The 19,461-nt window shown below is 40.6% G+C and overlaps 1 protein-coding gene and 1 long non-coding RNA gene across 3 annotated transcripts in view; one reads left to right on the top strand and one right to left on the bottom strand.

The window, feature by feature from the left end:
- Nucleotides 1–14,980, bottom strand: part of KITLG (KIT ligand) — an 88,573-nt gene extending 73,593 nt beyond the window's left edge. The window contains exon 1 of one of the 2 annotated variants that reach the window (XM_075124297.1): nt 14,541–14,980. In XM_075124297.1, the coding sequence (XP_074980398.1) occupies nt 14,541–14,555 (15 nt within the window). In that variant the 5' untranslated portion in view covers nt 14,556–14,980. The remainder of the gene's footprint in view (nt 1–14,540) is intronic. The other variant, XM_048835630.2, reaches the window with a different exon arrangement.
- A 36-nt stretch (nt 14,981–15,016) lies between these two features.
- Nucleotides 15,017–19,461, top strand: part of LOC125630582 (uncharacterized) — a 49,134-nt gene continuing 44,689 nt past the window's right edge. Inside the window, exons 1-2 of the long non-coding RNA XR_007354706.2 lie at nt 15,017–15,173; nt 19,386–19,447. This is a non-coding gene — a long non-coding RNA (uncharacterized LOC125630582). The remainder of the gene's footprint in view (nt 15,174–19,385; nt 19,448–19,461) is intronic.

The following is a 19,461-nucleotide window of genomic DNA, read 5'->3' as shown; positions in this document are numbered from 1 at the left end:
TATTGGTAATACAACAATAGCAAAAAAAGTATAACGTTTTTAAAAAAGCATAGCCCATATTCTATGAATCTATAGACAAGGATCATTATCATAAAGATTATTAAATTGTTTAACAAACCATGAATGGGGTCACAAACCAAGATAACCCATTTTTACTAACGGCTTGTCTTCACTGCAAGGTTAACTCAAGTTATAACTCAAGTGATGCTCCTTACTCAAGTACTGTCCACACATGAAATCCATTAATCCAAGCGTGATGGTACATTTAACTTGGAGTTGGGGGACTTGTCAGGAGGCTGAGGCTAAACCTGGAGCTCGCACAACTCCTCAGTTGCCAATACGATCACTCGGTAGTGTGGCCACAGGCTACCTCCACTAAAGGTAGTTACTTATCCAGTGCCTTCCTACAATTCCCTTCACATGCCTAGAAAGGACAGACAAGTTCCCCAACAATTAATGTGGAAAGAATTCATGGAAAGAACCCCGGGGAAGACCCCAAAAGTTTTAGTGCCAAACAGAAGTGAGTACAGCACCAGTGCAGACACTGCAGCTCAAGTGTTATTTCGCCGTCTGGTTTTTCTTCCTTGAGCTAGGCAAACTTGACAGAAGTAATCAGAGTATAGATAGCTTGAGTTAACTCTGCAGTAAAGACAAATAATTTTGAGTGAAGCTAAGGATAAAAGTTGTAGAGCAGATATACTGAAATAGGAGTTCAGCTCCAAGTCCGAGTCTCTCACTTTGATGCTTGATGTGGCTACAGAAACATGTAGCTGCTCCTTTTCTCAGCTCCTTGTTTTTAGTGCATCTACCTTTATGCCATTCTAGAGTATTAACACGACAGCAACTTGAGTTTGGTAAGTAACTAAGAAAGGAGGTGCATGGTCATCACAATTTGTATCAAGAGTAAAAAATACCTGCAAAAATTGGCATTTTTCTTCAAATTTTACCAATTTTTTTACTTGTTCTGTATATACAGAAGGTAATAGAGATACTGATCTAACTTTTACTGATCTAACTTCTTATAAGGTTTCCATCTAATCGGATGTATTCATATCACACCTTGAAAGAACAGCTACCAGATGTACTGAAGTCAGTTCTCTGAGCTACCCTTGTTACAGACCCACTGGTGTAAAACCCAGGCTCGAAATCTTGTTTTAACAGTAGCTTTCCATGTTGTAAGGTGGCCTACCATGGGACTATTGAGCCCTGGTTCCCACAATTCAACTATAATTGCCTTTTTAGAACAAGTGCCTTGCAAAAACATGCAGTTTCCTTGGCTCCCATGAATAGCCTTAGAGAGAGCCTATGCTGTAGTATAAAAGGCTGGTGCAAACCTACTGAGATGCATTGAATATATGAATGTAATGCACTTTTCAATGTACATGCTGTAAGATTTCAAAAGCTGTTACTAAGATATTTTCATTAGGAAATAATTTCTAGTTGCATTTACTCAACTGCAAGATGGTAAATGCCATAAGAAAAAATAATTTTCCTGGTTCTAAACTTATGATTTTTCCCACTATTCTGAATTAAGAAGTGCTTGCTGCATTGGAAACCTTTGTGTTAAGAAGAGGTTACAGTGAGTCAACCTGTTCAGTGCTGATGTGAAGCTTCACACTGTGACATTTACTTAGCACAGTTTAGTAATTTAAGTATATAGACAGGTTTCAGAGTAGCAGCCGTGTTAGTCTGTATCTACAAAAAGAACAGGAGTACTTGTGGCACCTTAGAGACTAACAAATTTATTAGAGCATAAGCTTTCGTGGGCTACAGCCCACTTCATCGGATGCATAGAATGGATTGAATCTATTTCCCCATGTTAAGTAACCTCACACCTTCTTGTCAACTGTCTACATGGGCCATCTTGATTATCACTACAAAAGTTTTTTTCTCCTGCTGATAATAGCTCATCTTAATTAATTAGCCTCTTACAGTTTGTATGGCAACTTCCACCTTCTCTGTATGTGTGTGTGTATATATTTATCTATCTTCTTACTATATGTTCTATTCTATGCATCCGATGAAGTCAGCTGTAGCCCACGAAAGCTTATGCTCTAATAAATGTTAGTCTCTAAGGTGCCACAAGTACTCCTGTTCTTTTTAAACATATAGAGCATTCAGCTTTAGGTGGGATATTGTTCTTGGATGGTGGCATACCAAGTTAAGAGTGTTTGGATCCCTGCAGTAATAGAAATAAATCGGTAAACTATGAATTGGATTAAGTTTACATACGTGTCAGGACCATTTGTAAAAATCCCGCCCCCCAACCCTGTTTTAGTGGGGAGGACATTTATTTGGACTGCATGGAGAAAGCACGGTCTCCAGAAGGGAAGTGGAGGGAAGAGCCCATGCCCAGAAAATGCCTCCTCCCAGCCTCTTTGGATCAGGGGCATGTTGCTGGTTGACCAAAAAAGGGGTTAAGTCGCTCCCAGAGGGAAGGGAGAAGAGCACATGCAGAGCCTGGCCATGCTCCCTCCCCCTCCTCAGCTTCTATGCAACTGACTGGCCGGCCAACCAGAGGGGATAACTGATTAGTTTAAATTGGTGGTGGAGGTGGGGAAGCCACTTAAGCCTCTTGCCTCTTCAGCTGCCCTGCCTTCCCTCCCTGTAGTGTAGGGAGAGAGTTGCATTTCCAAGATGCTTCAGATCTGATCTATAGACAAGCATGTTTTTTGGGATCAGAGAGGATTTTTTCCCATTGGACCAAGTTACTGGCGATCCGGTGGGTTTTCACCTTTCTCACTGCATTGTGGAGGTGCAGCTGGGGTAAGGAAGGATATGATTTAGAAGTCTGATATTAAGAGATAACATAGGAATGTATAGTTTGTCATTACTTGCAGCCAGTGTCCAATGTGGATAAAGGCTAAAAAGGCCAGCTCCCAGAGGTAAATAAGACGCAGGATTTTTGCTGACGGTCTGGGAGCCTACAGGAAAGGCCTGAAGTCTTTGCAGATTGAGCTCCCCCATTGGTTCTCTCTACCTACTTTGAAGCGGGGGTGGGAGAGGAGGAGAGGACTTTGAATTGAGCTGAATCCTGGGGGTAGGCTGAGGGTTTTACTCTGAGTTATCAGTTATAAATTCAGAGCCCTGTAATCCCAAATTGGACTCAGTTAAATGCCTGATATGTGTGATGGGGTGGGTATATCGCTCCTACCTAATGATAATAAAGTTGCAGCCTGTCACTTAAAATCCATTCCAGTGTCTGTCTTTTACTCACCTATGTGTCCTGTGCATAGTCAGAAATGTTCAGAAGTATAGGCTGCAGTCTGGTTACTACTGGTAAGTTTCCAAGACATCACTAGAGCTAGTTTGTGAGAAGAGATTTTAAAGAATATGGTGAGGAAAAGTTAGCCTTAGGAAAATAAGCAATTAACTCTAGTAGATTCAACCATAGTGTGAAAAAAAAATGAATCCATCGTTTGTAGAATCTCTGAGCTTCACTGTATAACATACAGCAGGATGATACAATACTCTTAGAAGACTTTTGTGTTTCGTTAGCAAATGATTGACTCTTTGGAATGTAGCATGCGGTATTATGTAAAAAATAAAGATAAGAAATAAGTCAGCTACTGAAATAGCATCCAGATACTATGTAATGAGCACAATATAAGTGCACTAAATAATACATTATTTATTACGCACATGGTTCTGTAATGTGCAGTGTTCTACAAAACATAGGAATCATTCCTGCCCTGAAGAGCTTAATTTTACACAGGAAAGACAACAATTCTGTTGATGTACATATTGAGAGTTCATTGATAAAGAAATCAGTATAGGAGCAATTCATGGAATTGGGATTGAAAGGAGGAATTTGAAGGAGAGAAAGTCATTGGCAGACTACTGTAAGTATAGTAGGCAGCACAAATAAAGGCATAAAGCTAAAAGTGAGAGGAATGAAGAGAATAATAAAGAGTATTTGCCAGAAGAGGTGCAGAGATGCAAGTGAAGATGAGAAACTTGTACTGGATGTGGTAGAAGCCAGAGAAAGGATTCAAGAAAGCTGGGGGTGATAGTGTAGGAACAGCAAGAGAGGAAAATAATTTTTGTAATGGCTTTTTTGTATAAATGGATAGGGAGATGCCAGGAAGAAGAATGTTCTAGCAATTGAATGAGAGATGATCAATCTGAGACAAAGGCTTACACCATGGGGATAGAGAATGAAGGAATTTTAGTGATATTATAAAAGAAAAAAGCAAAAGGAGCTAGTAATAGACAAGATATGCTGGGAAAAGAAGAGAATTGCTAGCAGTTGCTAAATACAAGATTAACTATGATTGGAGGGCCCAGTCCTGCTCTCATTGAAGACAACTGCAAGAGTTTCATGGGCTAATTGAATCAAGATTGGAGCTTCAGTGTCCAGCATTATATCAATTTGGAAACAGCCAGTCAACAATGTTTGGGACAAATCATGGTATAGCCAGGTTGAAAACCTCTGAGCTTTAATGGCTAGAAGTCAAACCTGGGGCATGTTATTTTATTGTGATTAGGACAGGACCAAACCAAATATAAATATGCTCCGTTTAAAAGCATAGACAGGCTTTGGCCCACATATCCTTGACCATAAAAGAGCCAAGCATGCATGTACAAGAAAACACTATTTTTATGACTCAATTAGATTTGGGTCTAATTTGTGCTGGCAGTTTTTGTGCTGGAGAAAGGACTGCTATATATGACTCAAATTTAATCATTTGAAATAGGTAGCAATTCTGAAGGTTAGGGATACTATTTGTCTTTCTAAAATTGTCCAAACCTAGGAATTCTGTCCAGTATTACGTATTGGAAGCTTAGATATTACCCAGAGGAGAGTGCCAAGTAGCATTATACAAGTTTTCTAAATTAAATTGGTTGCCTATTGTTTATAATCCCACATGACTCAAACTTGAATTTAAAAAAAAAATAAAATCTGTCCGCTTGCACTTCAGTTCAAATGGGAGTGGACATCCAGATCTGTAACTGTTTAAAAAGGATTGGTGAATAAACTTGCATTAAATAATGGCATAACTGAATGCATGACACAAACCATCCTTTAATTTATAATTAGTGACTAGGGAATGGAATTTAAGGCATAGAAAAAATAAACCATTCACATGTTTCAATTTTAGCTCCTGTAAGTTTCCAAGCACCTCTCTTCACCTGTTGAATTACTTTGAAGATATGCAGCACATTATTAATTTAAATAGATCAAACCTGACCCATCAATGTTACCACAGTCCATTAAAGTTAGGCCATAAAAGTCAGTGTTAGTTGATGACATCTTATGATGACATCTTATGATGACATCATGACATCTTAGTCCTATTTTAAACATAAAAATGAGCTCTGCACAAGTCACAAACACACACACACGGAAATCTCCATACTCATGGCACCTACAGTTTGAAACACTGGGCCTGATGCACCAGTGCATTATTCCTGTTTTACACTAGTGTAATTCCCTCCTATTTGTACTTAACTACTGTCACAAAGTGGTTTTTGACACAATTTGTGTAGAGTTCGTAATGCAGGTGTCCCCAATGCGGTACCCATGGGTGCCATGGTGCCTGCAGGAGCATTTTTGTGCGCCCGCAGGACACCCCGCCGCCAAAATGCTGCTGAGAAGCGTTGCGACGCTTCTTTCCAATGCAGCAAACACTCCTTAATTCAGAATAGTTGGAAAAATCGTAAGTGGAGAAGCAAGAAAGATTACCTGAAATATATGCCAAAAATAAAATCGGTATCAGTTCTTTGACAATGACATCTTCAGAAGTGAAAGATATTGCTACTGAACAGTAATGTAAAGGCAGGCAATAAATAATGGCCCAGCATCCTGCTTTCTTGTGTTTCTCCATGTGAGAGTCTCTTTAGGTATGACCCATTGCAGGAAAATCTCTGTCAGACAGGCTTATCTCATATACTTTAAAAGGCTCTTCACTGAGCCACAGGATTGTAAAATTCAAGGGTATGGAGATCCTTTCTTCATATCTCAAAAAATGGTTCACGTGAAGGCAGTGATCTAACACCCTTTGAAATTTTTATTAGGGCTGTCAATTAATCACAGTTAACTCATATGATTAACTCAAAAAATTATTTTCAGTTTTAATCACACTGTTAAACAACAGAATACCAATTGAAATGTATTAAATATTCGGACGTTTTTCTACATTTTCAAATATATTGATTTCAATTACAACACAGAATATAAAGTGTACAGTGCTCACTTTATATTATTTTTATTACAAACATTTGCACTGTAAAAATGATAAACAAGAGAAACAGTACTTTTCAGTTCACCTCATACAAGTACTGTAGTGCAATCTCTTTATCCTGAAAGTGCAACTTACAAATGTAGATTTTTTGTTACATAACTGCACTCAAAAACAAAACAATGCAAAACTTTAGAGTCCACAAGTCCACTCAGTCCTGCTTCTCGTTCAGCCAAACGCTAAGACAAACAAGTTTGTTTACATTTACGGGAGATAATGCTGCCCACTTTTTATTTACAATGTCACCAGAAAGTGAGAACAGGCATTCGAATGGGACTTTTGTAACTGGCATTGCAAGGTATGTATGTGCCAGATATGCTCAACATTCATATGTCCCTTCATGTTTCGGACACCATTCCAGAGGACATGCTTCCATGCTGATGATGCTCGTTAAAAAAAAAAAAGTGTTAATTAAATTTGTGACTGAACTCCTTGAGGGAGAATTGTATGGCTCTGGCTCTATTTTACCCGCATTCTGCCATATATTTCATGTTATAGTAGTCTCAGATAAGGACTCAGCATATGTTCATTTTAAGAGCACTTTCACTGCAGATTTGACAAAACACAAAGAAGGCACCAATGTGAGATTTTCTAAAGATAGCTACAGCACTCGACCCAAGATTTAAGAATCTGAAGTGCCTTCCAAAATATCAGAGGGATGAGGTGTGGAGCATGCTTTCAGAAGTCTTAAAAGAGCAACACTCTGATGTGGAAACTACAGAACCTGAACCACCAAAAAAGAAAATCAACCTTCTGCTGGTGGCATCTGACTCAGATGATGAAAATGAACATGCGTTCGTCCGCTCTGCTTTAGATCGTTATCGAGCAGAACCTGTAATTGGCATGGACGCATGTCCTCTGGAATGGTGGTTGAAGCATGAAGGGACATATGAATCTTTAGCGCAACTTGCACGTAAATATCTTGCGACACCGGCTACAACCGTGCCATGTGAACACCCATTCTCACTTTCAGGTGACATTGTAAACAAGAAGTGGGCAGCATTATCTCCTGCAAATGTAAACAACCTTGTCTGTCTGAGCAACTGGCTGAATAAGAAATAGGACTGAGTAGACTTGTAGCCTCTAAAGCAGTGGTGGGCAATCTGCGGCCCACTGGCCACACACGGCCTGTCAGGGTAATCTCCTGGAGGGCCACGAGGCAGTTTGTTTACATTGACCGTCCGCAGACATGGCCGCCCGCAGCTTCAATTGGCCGGGAATGGCGAATCGCGGTCACTGCAGACGGTCAATGTAAAGAAACTGTCCCGTGGCCCGCCAGTGGATTACCCTGATGAAACGCATGAGACCCATGGGCCACAGGTTGCCCACCACTGGTCTAAAGTTTTATATTGTTTTATTTTTGAATGTCGTTATTTTTTTGTACTTAATTCTACATTTATAAGTTCAACTTTCGTGATAAAGTGATTGCACTATAGTACTTGTATTAGGTGAATTGAAAAATACTATTTCTTTTGTTTTTTACGGTGCAAATATTTGTAATAAAAAATAAACATAAAGTGAGCATTTGTATTCCGTGTTATAATTGAAATCAATATATTGAAAATGTAGAAAACATTCAAAAATATTTAAATAAATGGTATTCTATTATTGTTTAACAGTGCGTTTAATGGCGTGATTAATCGTGATTAATTTTTTTAATTTCGAGATTAATTTTTTAAATTGCGCAATTAATCACAGTTAATTTTTTTAATCACTTGACAGCCCTAATTTTTATAAGGATATAAGTTGTAAAGACCTTCAAACTTTCACAAACAGCGAGATCTATAAGCCCACAATTGGAAGAATAATTTCTGGAGAGGACACTGGGTATTGATCTGGGTCCATTCTCCTAATAAGAGATCAATATAACAAGTAAGGAATGTTGGAGACAAGAAGTGAGATTGTAAAATAAAGGGAGCTAGAAAAATTCACAAACTAATCAGATAATTAGATAAGCATCTATTACAAGTTTCCAAACCTTTAGAGATATCCATCATTAACACCAGTTATATACATTTCAATTAAATATATATCTGGGGAAGTTACTATGTTAGGTCACATAATTTAAAAACAATTAAAATTATATTTGGAAGAAACAGTATGTTCTTTAGGCAACACATTTAAATTACTGTTCAATTAAACTGTAACAGAAAACTCTCAAATTAAAAAAAAAAAGTCATAGGTCTAACATATCTAAATTATTAGAGACAGATTCTGCTACCCTTACTCACAATGTGCAATATCTTACTAAAAATCAATGAGACTACTCTTGGAGTGAAGTACTACTAGATGTGAGTAAGGGTGGCGAAATCAGGCCCTTAATTTGAATCAAGTTAAAAAATACAACATTTTAACTATTCCGGTGTATGCAACATTAACTTAATAAGTAAGAGGTCTTTTTCATACTGAAGAAACTACAGGAGTTTCCTCAATAGTGGGGAAAGATGGTTCAATGTTTGGGGCGCTAGCCTGTAATCCAGGAGATAAGGGTTTAATTCCCTGCTCCACTGCATACCCTGTGTGATTCACTTAGGCTCCCATTTTAGAGATAAGTAATTGACTTTCAATGAGACTTAAGAGCCTAAGTGCCTAAGTCACTACTGAAAATGGGATTACACTCTAAGTCACTTAGGCCTTGCAATGCCTTTACAATTCTGGGCCTTAGTCTCTCTGTGACTCAGTTTCCCATGTGTAATATAATAATAGTATTTCCATCCCTCACAAGACCTTGTGAGGATCCATACAGTAAAAGATTGTAAAATGCTCAGATACTACAGTGATGATTGCTCATTAACAGGGTTAAAATATGGTCAGTCTTGCACTGTCAATAGAACAAAAACCATGTTCCTGATCTATGCTACAGAGTCTTGACTTCAGCAGATAGAATGATCTGGCAACACAGTTTAGTCATAGAATCATAGAATATCAGAGTTGAAAGGGACCTCAGGAGGTCATCTAGTCCAACCCAGGACCAATCCCCAATTTTTGGCCCAGATCCCTAAATGGCCCCCTCAAGGATTGAACTCACAACCCTGGGTTTAACAGGCCAATGCTCAAACCACTGAGCTATCCCTCCCCCTGTCCCCACTGTATGCATTTCCAAGTATGAACTTTGCTTTAATTATGTCAGGAGACTCAAGTAGTTTCTGAAAAGTAGATGGGGTCAGAGAGAAGGAGCCAAATCTTATAGTTCTTGCATGTCCAGAAACTGTGAGGAAACACTTAGGAGGTGCCAGGAAGAATAAAATTCTGGGTCAAATATTTTTGATATTTTTTAGGAGTGGTGGGTGAAATTCTGTGGCCTGCATTGTGCAGGAGGTCAGACTAGATGATCATAATGGTCCCTTCTGGCCTAAATATCTATGAATCTATGAATCTATGATTAAAACACTTGACTCAGAATTTTATTTTTTCCTGGCAGCTCCTAAGTGTATTATGTTTTCCATGTGCATTCTTAAACAGATAAACATCTGATAATATTTACACTTATGTCTGGTAATAATAATTAAAACCTCCCACCACAATCAATATATGCTGTATACAAGAATTTATTTACTAATTAAATGTGTGTTCATATATTAAAAACTCACAAAATAAAAATTCATGAATACAATTAAATACACTGCCGCAGCTCAGATAATTACCAGCAAATAAAAGTTAAAAAAGTGAACCTTCCTCTCTCCATTCATGTTATATTCTTCCATCTCCCTCATCCCAAATCCCAGGAAAAACAGATCGGTTTGCAGTGTATTTGGAAGGTTAACTAATCTGGTGTTTGGCATACCAAAGACCAAATATAGAATAAACTCTTCCATTTTCATCTGTCAGCTCCCACACCACTCAAATGGAATTGCGTAGAGGGATATTTTTCATGCTTTGCTTTAAATAAATGGGTGCTATGTTTACATGCTACATACTTAGCATTGCCTTCTCTAAGCCAAAGTGAACATTTTGCCAACACTGAACTTTCACACCATACAGTGATTACATGAGCCAGTGTACCATTAAGCCACATAACATCAAACTGATAGGACAGCGGTAACTTTAGCTAGCATCTAAATTTTAATTTGTTGAACAAGAGGACAACATGAATTTCAGTAATAAAGTCAGACTTACGTGTCAGAAGTAGATTATTGGGACATATTTCATATTATACAAGAAATTGCCCCCTATGCTGGATCACAGATTACAGGCACACAAACCCATGGACATGAAATGCAAGCAGGCAGAGCAAATCATCATATTAATCTCCAAAAGCACACCCAGAAAGACAGCAGTCTTTTAGACCATCCCACAGATGTTTCTTCATCAGCCTTCCTTCAGAGTGTTCATAGTGCATTGTTCACAACAAACTAGATAAACTGGTCTTCTAGAGAAAGAATCAAAACTGGATGGGGAGAGAACCCTATCTGGTCTATCAGCTCAGTTCTTTGAGGACTGGTTATGGTATGGCATCCTCCTAGCTCCTAGACATTCTTGTTCTGTCTCCCAAGCAGAACTTGTGGAGATCCATACTTTACTTGTGTGGACCTCAAATCGCCGGCAGTGTATAGCTCTCTTTCTCCTCTTGAACAACTGTGCAGGGCAGGAGAGACTTAGCAGAAGTTCAGCCTTTGTTTGTTGGGAATGCCTCTGAATGCTCTCACAATGCATTGTTTTGCACTGGATCCATATTTTCCTTTTTTTTGTTTTTGCTTTTTAGCATGCTATTATTCAAGATAGAAATATATAATTTGCTTCTCTGCTTTCTGCCAGCTTCCTTCTTATATAGTTTGATTGTACTTCATACTAATACACAGGCTTCCTCTCCAGTGGCAAAGAATGTAGTAAAGCTAGGACTGTCCCTTGAACGGAGCCCAGAAGGTCATGTAACCACTGGCAATGAATGCACCCATTCAACAGTGAAAAGCTTCATTTTGCCTTAAGCTCTTTTCCACTACTAAGGTCTCCAAGAGGTTGTGTCTAGCCTGATGCTGCAGGTCAAAATTCTGAAACATTTAGCCATTTCAATAATGGTGCCACTATCACTAGCTCCAGTTTTTCTAGTTAGCTCTGTGTGATGATCCCTTTCTGTACTGTTTCTTAAATGAATTTGAACCAATTTAGATTATCCTTTAATTAAACAAAGAATAAGAAAGTCAAGAGATTTACTAAATATTCTAGTAAACTGTATTATAGCATCATTACTCACCATATTTCCTCACATTTAAAAGGTTGTCTTGCTATAAGTGATATTTTGTTTGTTTTAATATTAGTATGCAATAGAATATAGACTCACTTCCAGTATTAATGTTTAATTACTAAGGGCATAATCCTGTAAATCCTCTCATGAGAGTAATCCTTCAATTAGATTACTTCAATAGGACTATTCACATAGTAAAAATTTGCAGGATTGGACCCTAAATGTTAAATCATATGTTAAAAATAGAATTACTATCATCATTTTTTGACATAGCCAGGAGCTGTTGGTGCGTTTAAAAAAGTTTTTTTTTTTTAACCAAAATGCAGAGTTTTTGAAGAAGTAGTTTCAGCATTTAAATTATTGATGAACCAATTCTTTGCAATATCTCTAATTTTGTCAGGTCACAGACTATATGACTGCTGCAAATAAAATGATAAACTTGATCATGTTCTATTGTACCAAGTTTAGTTTTTAACAGCACATTTTTTTCCACTGTCCATCAGCACTTTACTTGTAGTCGTATCCCTCAACTAGCCCCTTATCTGAAATGGTTAAACACCTTATCTTGTATAACATTATCTTAAACGTAAGAAACCGAGATTTTTTTTTTCCTATTAAAGTAGTTTTTCAAGGCAGTTTGATCCTGCCCAGCTTGACCTTTCTTAACACAGATCTAGCGAACAACTTCCTTCCCAGCCTTCCAATCCCCCTCCTTTTCTCTGCAGCAATCATAAGGGATGTTTATGTAAAAAAGGAGTAACAAGGCAACACTAACTCACTTCTATGCAATTCCACTATTTGGTTAAACATCCCATTTTTGTATCTGTTATTAGTTTTCTTTCTCTGTATGTAGAAATGGATATTTGTAGTGAACAAATCTTTCAGCTTACAGTTCCCTCTGCTTTGATCTCTTCAGGATGATTATTGGTTTGCTTTTGTCCTCCTGTCTATTTGCTAACCTATCACCTTAGATAACAGGTTGAATTCAGAAAAGAACACACAAAAGCTCTGCAGGATGCAAATTATTGTGTGGTTTGGTGGCTTGTTAGGGGGAGGGGGAGCACAACTGCTTGAAGGCTGACAAGTTGCTGCACAGCAGTGACAGAAGCAGTTCCACAAAATTAAACCACAATTTGAAAACCCCGCAGCTAAGCCATATGCTATGCCTTCCTTCTTTTCCTAGCTGAATGGGTGGGATCCATTATGCCTGCTTTGCTCTGTATTTGTGAATTTGGAAAAATGTTTTGATATTTAAAAAAGTTGAACATTTCCTTTCACTAGGACTGTAAGTTACTTTAGCATAATTCTTAACTACTTCCTGAACAATTTCATTCTCTTCCGCATAAACAAGTTTAAAAGTAAGCTGGTATGGGTTAGCACAACATGCTGGCTCTCTTCTGGCATCCAACCCATTTTAAACGAAAGTATAAACAAAGATTATAGCAAAGCAACACTAGTGAATAATATGTTCACTGCTGCATTGTTTGCTCACAAGCTTTGAAACAATAGTTTGGAGGTGTCAGCCACCGCCATTCAGCTCAAGTGAATGTTGGACATGACAATTTACAAAGTTGATCATTTTAGTATAAACATGTGGTTAGATTTCACTGAAATTAAAGATGGAAAAGATTAATTAGTGCTGACACCTAGAGCTACTGCAGGGAAGTTCCCTACACAATATATTTTCTACAGCCATCTCCGGGCCAGTTTTAAACATTCCAAGTGATGGGGGCTTCCTGTTCCACCACTTCTCTTGGGAGACTATTAGCCGCTTAGTAGATCACAGGTAGGAAATTTTTCCTGATTTTTTTCAACGAGAATTTTTTAATTTTTATTTTAACTGTAGCCCATTAGTCCTAGATGTACACCAAGACTCTAAATGATCTATCAGGGAAAGGGACCACGTGTATGCAGCAGTCACCGAGAGAGAAGAGAGTAGCAAAGTGGGTGGGGAGACTCCAGAAAAGGAGAAGGGGGAACCAGCAGTCACCAGAAGGGTAGCAGCTGCTCGCCAAAGAGAGCAGTGAGAGTAGGGCATGAGTTCCACTATTCCTTCCCCCTCTCCAACAGCAGGATCTTCTGAGGTACCCTTGGCTCTCTCTGATGTCAGTGGGAGTTGAGGGTATTCAGCACCTTGCAGGATCAGGCCCTAAACTCTTGCCTTTAACAAACAGTTTCTGGTGATTTTTAAATTAGATTATTTTCCTGCTGCCTTCTGACCAACCGTGCCTTCCCTCATCCCCTTTTAAAATGTAAACAGTACAGTAATTGTAATCTCACATAGAATTTGGAGAAATAATGGCACATAATCCACCAAATGTACAGAGCAATTCTTTATTACTGGGGTGGGAAAGGGCAAGGGGAAGAATGCCAAATAGCCATCTAAAATGTATCTGACATGCTATATAGTACAAGCTACTTGAATGAAGCTAGTGACCATATGTAACTTATTTATTGAGGTCATTTTCCCAGCTGACTTCTGAGAACTGTTATGATTAGATCTTTACTTCAGACCTATCTTGGAACTTTTCCACAAATTGCTTGGTATATGGGACAATGCTAGTAGGAAGGAATTCTTCAAACCCCCGACCCCAGTAAAATAGCAATGTTATTATTAATCATTGGAACCGATCTGCCCTTGCAAGGCGTCCAGAACCTCCGGCCTCCCATGCTAGCTGAAACTGACAGCTGAAACTGAAGCAGCCAACCTGCTGAGGCTTAGGTGGTGGAAAAGGGGTTTACATTTCTATTCCACCCAAATCCATGTGTCAGAAGCTAGGAGTCTCTCCAATTACCCAGACTTTAATAAACTACGTCCTTTAATACTCCAGAGCCTGAAGCAGATCTTACCGGACAGCAGCTGGTCTAACCTAAAGCCATTTACACAGGCAGGTAAGGCAAGCTGGCTCCCAAACCACCTCTAGCCCCTGCATCTTGAACGCTTTTCTTTGCGTGCATCTGGCCAGTGAACAGATTCGTCCCCAGCATGCAACATGATTATGATGATGATTTTTAGAAAAGTTCCCACTGAGCGGTGCGCCTCCTTCAGCTCGGCATCCCCCCCAGCACCTCGGACGCTCCCTGCCTCCTGACGTGCGCGGGGTCTATGTACTCACTTGTGTCTTCTTCATAAGGAAAGACAGCGCTGCAATCCAGCCCAGCCGGCCGCGTGCAGTCTCCGTTCAGCGGCACTGTGGCTCCAGCATAGTGCAGCGGCGGATAGTCCACGCATTGGGGTTGCCCAGAGCGAGCGCCCACTCTCTCCCCGTCCCCTTGGCTCGCAAGCCGCGCTGCTCGCTGTCTCCACGGCGTGAGGCGAGCCGCTGACTGAGGCCGGAGCCGGCGCGGGGCCAGCTCTTTTATAGCGCCGCCGTGTCTCCGGCAGCAGGCGCAGTGAGAGCCGCGGCAGCCGCTGAGCCGGGGCGAGACACGCCTTTCCCCTCCCTCTCCTCCCACAGCCTCCGGGAATGGGGAGCAGAGGCAGCGCCAACAGGGAGCGAAGTTTAACACGCCGGGCTTGCCCGCTCCCACCACGGGCGGGAAATCCGACCTCCCCTTGGGGGCAGCCGACCCTGCCGGTCCGTGCCCTGGGGAGAGCTGGGCCGGCTCGCAGGCTGCCCCCTGGGGAGTGTGTGCCAAGCCTCTGGAAGCAGCACCTCAGGAAGCAAAGCTGGGGGCTGCGGCTGCGTCCTGCCCTGCCCTGGGCTGTGGCCTGCCCGAAGCCCCACCACGGTGCTGGCGCAGGCCAAGTAAGAGAGAGACTCAAGCATATGGGGCAAAGGGAGTGGGGGTTGGGTTTAATTCCCAGACCTAGGTGCTGGCCTGATGTGCTTGTTATACCAATAAAATAAAAACCAGCAGGATCTTATTAAAGAGGAAAAGGCAAAATACCACATTTATTGTGAATACAGAAAGAATCATAGTAAGCAGTTAGTTATAGCTATAACATTCCATTCAGTCTCATATTCATTCATACACACACACAGGTTCTGCAAGGTTGTTATCATAGTTAACAGCCTTAGAGCTGCTCATGCCAAGCCACTGGCCAGGTGGCCTGGACATGAGGAGGGAGCAGGGCCTTGTCAGATGCTCATCTGATGCTCCTGGAAGTTGGTTTGCAGAATCAGACCCCCAAAGTTCTCACTTTCTAGAGTCCATTTTTATAGGAATTTCTTCTTATGCCAGTCTATGGGAATTGCTTCACCATGCTGTTGCTGAATCAATCAGCAGATGGCACATTCCTGATGGCTCTGTGCTGCCAGATGTTATCTTGTTCTTTGGTTCTCCCATTCTTGAGGCTGTTGGGTGGATTCCAGTCTGCCCTCCGGGGGTCCTCTGGTTATTTCCACTTGACGCCTTCTTCAGCCGATGGACACTGGATTCTTAGGCTGGCACCTCCCTGATCATTCAGTTGTTAGCCACACCAAGCATCCATCCACATACATCTTCTATCTCTATTTTAATCACAATTGTTAACAAAGCGAGATGAATACAACAAAAGGGCAGGGAGTGTCTGGGTGCTGTTTCTATTGTTACAGAGTATTGCTTTGAGTCTCTCTCTGTGTGAGTAGTTGTTGTTACAAAGAATTGCTCTGAGAGCAGACTCTGTCTTAGAATGTACTAACACAATTAGCAGCTTGCAAGTTTCACACAGAGAGGGAGAGAAACAGTACCAAAAACCAAGAGACCTCTTAAATAGTAATACCCTGGAATTTAAACTATGGGGAATCAAACTTATTTGTGATTTTAGTACAGAACTTCTTTAATATGATCCAACATGCTTTCCATCCTGTTCAGGGTTTATAGTTTGGTTCAGTGGCTCTCAGCACCCCCACTATCCAAATTGTTCCAGCCCCTATGTTCCAGCAGTGGGTGTGTACTGTTGTGCTGTGCTTGGTGCAGTGCAGGGTGCTGACAGTCAGTGCAGGGTGCTGACAGATCAGAGTGGGAGCCTTTTACGTCCACTTTTGCACACAGGGTTTGGGGGCAACGATAAACAGGGTCTTTACTACACTCTGGCAGTCGCCATGTGGCTTATTGGTGCTGAGAAGCTGTTACAAGTTAGTATAAATTAGAGCAACCCTAAGGCTCCTTTAAATCATGCTGTCGGCTGAAGCAGCCCCAGGCAGCCCTGAAGAGTGAGGGAGTGCAAAGATCGCTTATAGTCATAGTTGCCCTCTTTCCTCCCTTGCCTCAGTGGTGCTAAGAAGAGTTCCATTTCAGCCAAGGGGTCAGGCAAAAGAAGGGGAAAATAATATACCTGCATCTTGAGAAATAGTTGCCAGTGCTTCTTCCTTAAGGTCGTAGCATAACATGTAACCTTAAAACCCATGAACTGCACACTTGTAAAAAATTAAAAAAAGAATTAAAAACCCTGGGGATTTGGTACAGAGAAATCTAGCACTAAGACCTTATAGAGAACTGCAAAGAAAAAATAATTAGAAAGGACAAACTTTTGGATTGTGGTGTTACTGTATTTCTACACAGGAAAAAACAATTCTTGTATGTGGAGTTCCGGAAGCCAGAGAAGGAGAGAAACAAAGGCTATAAGATCCTTAGCTGTCACTTCTGGAAATGGCAAGTTTGTGAGCTTCAGCTACAGTATTGTACCAGATGCACAGCAGACAGGTGAATGAGCTAAGATTGACCAGAGTGACATGGTGAGAGGAACAAACAACCTAGAATTGCATGTTGCAAGCCGGGAAGTTGGAAGAGTGGAAGGCAGGAAAATTACTACATTTCAGACTTAGGACAGAAGAAAGGGAGTAATTAAGATGACCTGAATGACCTTTGAGTGTTAGATTAGCTCTTACTATAGTAGTTTTGTTCTTTTTGAAACACTTAGGGAGAAATTCTGGCCCCACTGAAGTTGACAGGAGTTTTGCCATTAACTTCCATGTCGGCAGGATTTCAGTTTTTAAGGGTATGTCTACACTTTGAGTTGGGGATGTAAGTCCCAGCTTGAGGAGACATACCCATACTAGCTCTGATCAACCTAGTACGCTAAAAATAGTGTGTACCATGAGTAGAGGGATGGGCTAGCCCATCTGAGACCCTAGACATGTACTCAGGGTAGCTAGCTCATCTCGCCACTCATGCTGTCATGGCTACACCCTCAGCTTAAAATGTAGACATACCCAAGGAGAGAGAGAGAGAGAGAGGGAGAGAGAGAGAGAGAGAGAGAGAATGTGTGTGTGACTGTGCAGGAAATGTTTCAGGGGAGATTTACTCAGATGTTGCTCCCATTGAAACCAATGAAAGCTCCATCAGTATATCAGAGGGCATAATTTAGTTTTTAGAACTAGAGGTTGGGATTAAAAAACAAAAGTGTGGTGAAGACACCACTCTCCAAGATTTCAGTGTAAACAACATAGATCTCTTACACAAAACATATAACACCTCCTCCCTTCTAAATTAATCAAGATGTTTCTCTTACCTGGCAGGGTTGTTTCAAAATACCTGGGAGGCACTGGGATAGTATGGTGTTACCTGCCTTACAGTGATAAACTCAAGTTGCCCAGTCTGTTAAACATAATGAAGAGAAGGGTAAGGGGTGACTCGATTACAATCTATAAGTATCTACATGGGAACAAATATTTAATAATGGGCTCATTAATCTAGCAGAGAAGGTATAATATGATCCACTGGCTGAAAGCTGAAGCTAGACAAGTTCGGAATGGAAATAAGGCGTACATTTTTTAACAGAGAAAGTATTTCAACGGTAAGAACAGTTTGCCACGCATCATGGTGGATTCTCCATCACTGACCATTTTTAGATCAAGATTAGAGGTTTTTCAAAAAAAGATGCTCTAGGAACTATTTCGGGGAAGTTCTATGGCCTGTGTTATCACAATGGTCTCTTCTGGCCTTGGAATGTATGAGTCTGTGATGATGGGGACCTTGTCAGTACCTAGATAGAGCTACTAAAGGAGGAAAAACCATGAACTACCATGTTGCAGTGGAGTCATCCACATGCTCCCAGGTGATTCTGAGCTGACAAGGTTAGGAAAAACATGTTCTGCTGTACTGTATTTATTTTGTGTGCCTTCCGCATCTTGTGGTTCAGGTACTGGCCTGGAACTCAGGAGAACTCTATCTATTCCACAAACTCCCTGTGTAACTTTTGTTTCCCACCTGAAAAGTATTGCAAGGATACATTCATTAATGTTCGTGCAGCTTCCCTGAGCACTGTGGTGACGGGAGCTATATAAGTACCCAGATAGAGCTATGAAAATTGGGGCTACTCAGCTCTGTCAGGAAGTCATTTCAAAAGCAGCCCAAGAGAAGCAGTTGACAATATGTTTAAAGACCAATCCTGCCCACAAGGAGAAGGGCAGATCTTTCCCACTTAGAATTTTTGTGGGCCAAATTTTCTATGGGTGTAAATTCAAACCTTGCCCTTTGGAGACAACTGGCCAAACTTTGCTTCCACACCAGCTTTACAACTCTATAACAACATTGATTTTGTGCACTGGGGGGGAGGGAAAGGATTCTAGATTTAGACAGGGGGTAGTGAGGACCTGGTGGTCCTAGGGCCTCTCCCCTTGCACTGTTGCCCTCCTGTCCTTGTCACTTCTCACCACTCCATCCCTTCTGCCTTTTAGAAAGATATATTTAGTCAAAAACAAGTTACTGGGTTCAATACAGTTGTAACTGGGTGAAATTTAAAGGACTGTGATATACTGCAGGGCAGACTAGATGATGTCATGGCCCCTTCTGTCCTTAAACTCTATGAACCTATGAATGCATTTACATTATGAAATTATAAGAAAAAACTAAAATCAGCTGTGTTTTCTTTGACCCAGACCTCCACTGTGTAGGAAAAATGAAATGTAATACTAACTGTCATCTATTTGTGAGTGAACAGCATGATACTCCTCATTAAAGCTGGGTAGGTTAACCATAATGATTACCTTATAACATGTTATCAGATTTCAATCTTGTTCTTTTGACCCCTGCAGAACTCGTTTTTCAGAACAGACTCTTAATGGACATAGCATACATGAACACCATCTGGGTTAAGGTAAGCGACCCCTA

Source organism: Caretta caretta, chromosome 1 (genome assembly GCF_965140235.1).
Source record: "Caretta caretta isolate rCarCar2 chromosome 1, rCarCar1.hap1, whole genome shotgun sequence".
NCBI lineage: Eukaryota > Metazoa > Chordata > Testudines > Cheloniidae > Caretta > Caretta caretta.
The sequence above is the reverse complement of the archived record's forward strand: the minus strand, read 5'-3'. Positions and strand labels throughout refer to the sequence as shown.